We start from the raw sequence: 4,595 nt of genomic DNA on the forward strand, positions 1-4,595 counted from the left end.
TTCAATAAAGTTAGGCAAGTTATTGAAAATAAACTGAAAGTCTTAAAGTTTGACTAACTTTCAATGAGCGCCAATCCCAATTATTTAGTATTGTGCATACGGGATATTTCACAATATTCTGGTGACCTGTTCTAGATGCCATTGTCACTTGAACAATGTTATTCTGCGGCCGACGGAAATAATAAACAATTAATATAAACAATATTAGAAACGGACACTTCCAGTTAACGTCGCAGTCGGCAAATGAAAACACGTAAATGTAGACAATGCGAGGTTTAATAATCTTAATGTTTGTGATGCGAGCTTACTCTGATACTCAGGCAGTACAACACAGCATGTATATAACAAGGAAATCCCGGTCCAACGCGCTTCCATATGAAACTGGTTATGTTTATAGTAAAATGAACAATGATCCTGGAACATTTGCAGTGTTTGGTAATAGTGGAAGTGCATTGAACATGTATAGTGGTAACGACGCTATGGATAAACACAGGAATCCATCAATCGAACTATCAAAATATTATGATCCTCTGATGACGCATAGCGGAAATCCAGTGCCGACCGGTTTATCTCAGTACACGTCTCCAATAACTGAGCATTATGCTGAACCCGTTACAAAATTTGATATTGAATACGAAAAGACGAAAACAGATGTTATGATTGCACGGCCTGTGACCGAGCCTAGTATTGAAGAAACAACTAAGTTTGACATCGACTATGAGAAGATTAAATCTGAAGCGAAAATGATAAGCCAGTCTGCTTCTGAGACTAATAATATAAAACCTACAAAATATGACTTAGACTATGAAAAAGCAAAGGCAGATACAATGTACGATTCTAAATACATCCCTGAAAAAATTAAATCGGACGCTATGTATGAAAGACTAAAATCGGTAATGTACTATAATCCATCTGGAGCCAACAGCATAAACGAAGTTGGTTACGACATGAGCGATTATCATATCGATGATAACGATGTTAGAACTAGTTCCAGAAGTGCTTATGACAGTTGGCCCTATTATTATCATAGTCCATATGAATATGAAGTCATGAAGATGGATTCTGATATAGAAAAAGTAAAAGATAAACGTTATGTTGTAGATGTCCCAAAAGATATTATACCCGTATATGAAAATGCTGATTACGATATTTCAAATGAATATGAACCTCCAGTTTCAACACCCAGATATTACCGTGAGGTATCTACCGATAATCCTATAGTAGGAAATGAACCATTTTTTTCTTTCGTTTTGAACGATTATTTTGATAAGAATCGTGATGATGATCACTTAGATTTCAAAGGATTAGATTGGGCCAAAGATTTTGATCACGAAACATCTTATCCTGATATCGATGAATACGTGAGAAAACACAGACGTTTGGAAGATGGTAAGCAGGTTACGAGACATCCAACTTATACTCAAGCCAATCACGTGGAAAACGACGCGAGAGCAGAACAAGGGAAATCTTCAACTGAAAAAGGATATACGAAGAAACATGGATTTGATAAAAACAATAAAGGTGAACACACAAATGAACAGCATAAGCAGGGATATGAAAACGCTAACAATAATTATAGAGGCTTCAAAGATTTCGTAGACTCATTCGCAAATAAATTTGGTGCCGAGGAACATAAAAAAGATGGTAATTATATAATTAATAAAAACCAAGATAAAGGAGAGAATAGGAAAGGATTCCGTAGAGTTTATCATAAAGATGAATATCAGGAGGATAATGAATTCTTTGATAATAATAGAAATACTGTTCGTGCAGATGAAAAAGGTAGTTCATCTCTTCACAATGGAGGTACTGGAGGATTATTACAATCTCATGCAGCAGCGGCAATAGGCAATGAAGCAAGTGCATCGCAGAAAGCTGGTAATACAGAAAATAAAAAGTTTGAAAACAGTCATAAAGGTCATGATTTCAGAAATGGATACGATAGCAATTTTAATAGATATAGAGATGTAGCTAAGAAAGCAGCTCAAAGTAACAGTGCTGATTACAGTGATAATTTTAGAGTATAAATAAAAATAGAACTGTTTTATAGCATACCTACAACTAGATTATGTGATTTTTAATTATATCCCAGTAAAATTAAACTGTCGAAATAGGTGGCTATTATGATATGTAATTTGAGATGTTTCGACTTTAAATTGGTCCATTTTTAGTGTGAATGACAAGTTAATGTTGTGGGTAAACATTGTGTTAATTTTAACTGTTATTTATAATACCATAATTAATCAATGCAATAATATTGTAGGGATGAATGTAAAAAAAACATATTACTCCGACCCGACCCCAAATTAATGGGCTAAGGAAGAAGCAGAAGATGTATAATACCGTAGTTTGACTGTTTACCTGTATCTACTTAGATTTATAAGTTTTTTTTTTACTTTGATTACCAATTAAAAAATAAGTTTTATATACACTATAGTAGTAGTTTATATTGAAATATTTCTTTAAAGAAATCATAATTACATATACATCGCAATAAACCCCCAGTTACAGAAAAAAAAACAATTTTGTTCCAATTTTCTAAATTAAATTTTCATAAAGTCTTTTTTGCATGGTCAATGTAAAATATTGTTTAGAAGTAGTCATCCAAAGGAACTCTTTTAATTTCTTCATTATGATTTATTAAAATATAATATAAAATATTATATGTGCTTATTTTATATACCTCAGTAGGTAATAATAATATTTTATAATTATTACAATTTTAAATAAACCAAAAATATAGTCGAAATCAAATAAATCTTTCTGTATCAATTTATATTTCTAACTGACTATCCGGTGAAGAAAAAATTGATAGCAAACTAAAAAAAAACCGGGAGGCGGCGGTAGGTCCGCCTCCTGTTACTTTCTATTAAAATATATATGCTAAATTTAGGTATGTTAGATATATATAGGTATGTTAAATATAGGTATTAGGCCTTCTCCACAACATTGACAATTGGAATTCTATTATTCTATTATTATTGGACTTATATTTATTTACAGTTTGGTTAATATATATTAATAAAATATCGAGGACAGTGCTATTTGACATTATTGACCAGTGAGTAATAAATTGTTAAATAAATTAAATCCAATATAATTTTATAGGCATATATTGAAAATTTCATTGCTTAAAATAATATACATGAATGTACTAAAAATCTGATAATACTTGTGGGCCAATAAAACTGATCAATAAGGGAATTAGAACAAAAACAAAGTCAAGGGGTCCATCATAGGGTTATTAGAGTGACTAGATTCACTGTCAGAGTACGTATCCGGTGGAGCTTCCGGAAACATAGGCAATATCCCCAATAATTTTGTAACGACAGTGGTAGCTTGACCTCCCATTTTGTTTACATAAGAACTGTCACTCCATGGTGACCTCACACTGCGTACAAGTATTTCTTTGCTTTCTTCATTTTCGTTACCAGTTTCTTCTTCTTCGTCTCGTGATTTTTCAGTTTCCGAAGGCTTAGTACTTGTCACTAGGTCGTCATAGTAATCTTCTTTTATTTTATCTGATGCTTTATCAGCTTTTTCTTTTTTGTTTGTATCCATAACAGGTATGACTCCTTTGTTCTGTATTTTTATATCGGGTGGTGGCTCAATAACAAGTTTAGGCATCGGTGTCAGACGACTTCTTTCTTTGGTATCTTTAAATTTTGTTCGAGGTTCCAATGGCTTACCTCTGCCAGCAAATTCATCATGATTAACATCGAAATCATAATCGTCCAAATTAAAATCATCATCTTCATGTTCGCCAGAATCAAGCAATCTTACTGGCAATTGATTTACCTTCATTTGAAAATCTTCGTCATAGTCTATATCTTTGTATTTGGGTATTAGTGTTTTCACTAATTCTATCTTTGTTTTAATATCTGATATCTCTGCTTTAGAACTATTTTGACTACCTATGTTTATACGTTCATTGGATTCTCTAAGAAAACGCGTCTTCTGGGACATTGATGGTAATTCTTTTGATTTAAAAGAGTATCTAGCCTTTCTGTCAAAAGGCCGTATATTGCTATATTCATCATCGGTTTGAAAGTTGATTTCCCTCGAGAAGCCTGTTAAGCCATCCTCTTCGAAAGTTTGCCTTGTTAATCGAGTAGGTGTCGACAATTTAGTTGGTGTTACATCAATTGTAGATTTATTAACGATGTGCCTTTCAATTAATCTAGTTTGTGATAATGTAACGCATATTGTGAATGTAATAATTGATAAAACATTCATTATCAGACAGTACTACACCGAATCACTCGTTTAAAAGACTAACTCCATTGTCTCAGGTTATACGGTAATGTACATTATAATGTTTTTAATTATTGTCCTCTTAGTAATTGAAACAATGTAAGAGATGAACGTCGATGTGATAAAGTTGTATCTTTTGTTTTGATAACATTAAAGTTGCTGATATTATTGCGTTTGGGGTTCCTTTGGTATTCACAACAGACATTATACAGATTAGGTTAATTGTTATTTTTTATGTTAAGGTTTTGTGTATTTACTTATGTAATTTATTGCTATTTGTTTTTATTTATATAATATTGTTTAAAAACGATTGCATACGTAACTATAAACTAGTTAAAAAT

At 32.1% G+C, this 4,595-nt stretch overlaps 2 protein-coding genes across 2 annotated transcripts; one reads left to right on the forward strand and one right to left on the reverse strand.

The window, feature by feature from the left end:
* The first annotated feature begins 266 nt into the window (after positions 1-266).
* LOC131846613 (uncharacterized) lies at positions 267-2,027 on the forward strand. The gene has a single exon (XM_059195950.1). It carries the CDS (start codon positions 267-269, stop codon positions 2,025-2,027), a length of 1,761 nt encoding a protein of 586 aa, XP_059051933.1.
* A 1,177-nt stretch (positions 2,028-3,204) lies between these two features.
* Positions 3,205-4,258, reverse strand: LOC131846553 (uncharacterized). Its single transcript, XM_059195888.1, has one exon. The coding sequence runs from the start codon at positions 4,234-4,236 to the stop codon at positions 3,205-3,207; it is 1,032 nt and encodes a 343-aa protein (XP_059051871.1). The 5' UTR covers positions 4,237-4,258.
* Positions 4,259-4,595: the final 337 nt, after the last annotated feature.

Source organism: Achroia grisella, unplaced genomic scaffold, assembly GCF_030625045.1.
Source record: "Achroia grisella isolate CSIRO2021 unplaced genomic scaffold, CSIRO_AGI_Agris_v1 utg511, whole genome shotgun sequence".
NCBI lineage: Eukaryota > Metazoa > Arthropoda > Insecta > Lepidoptera > Pyralidae > Achroia > Achroia grisella.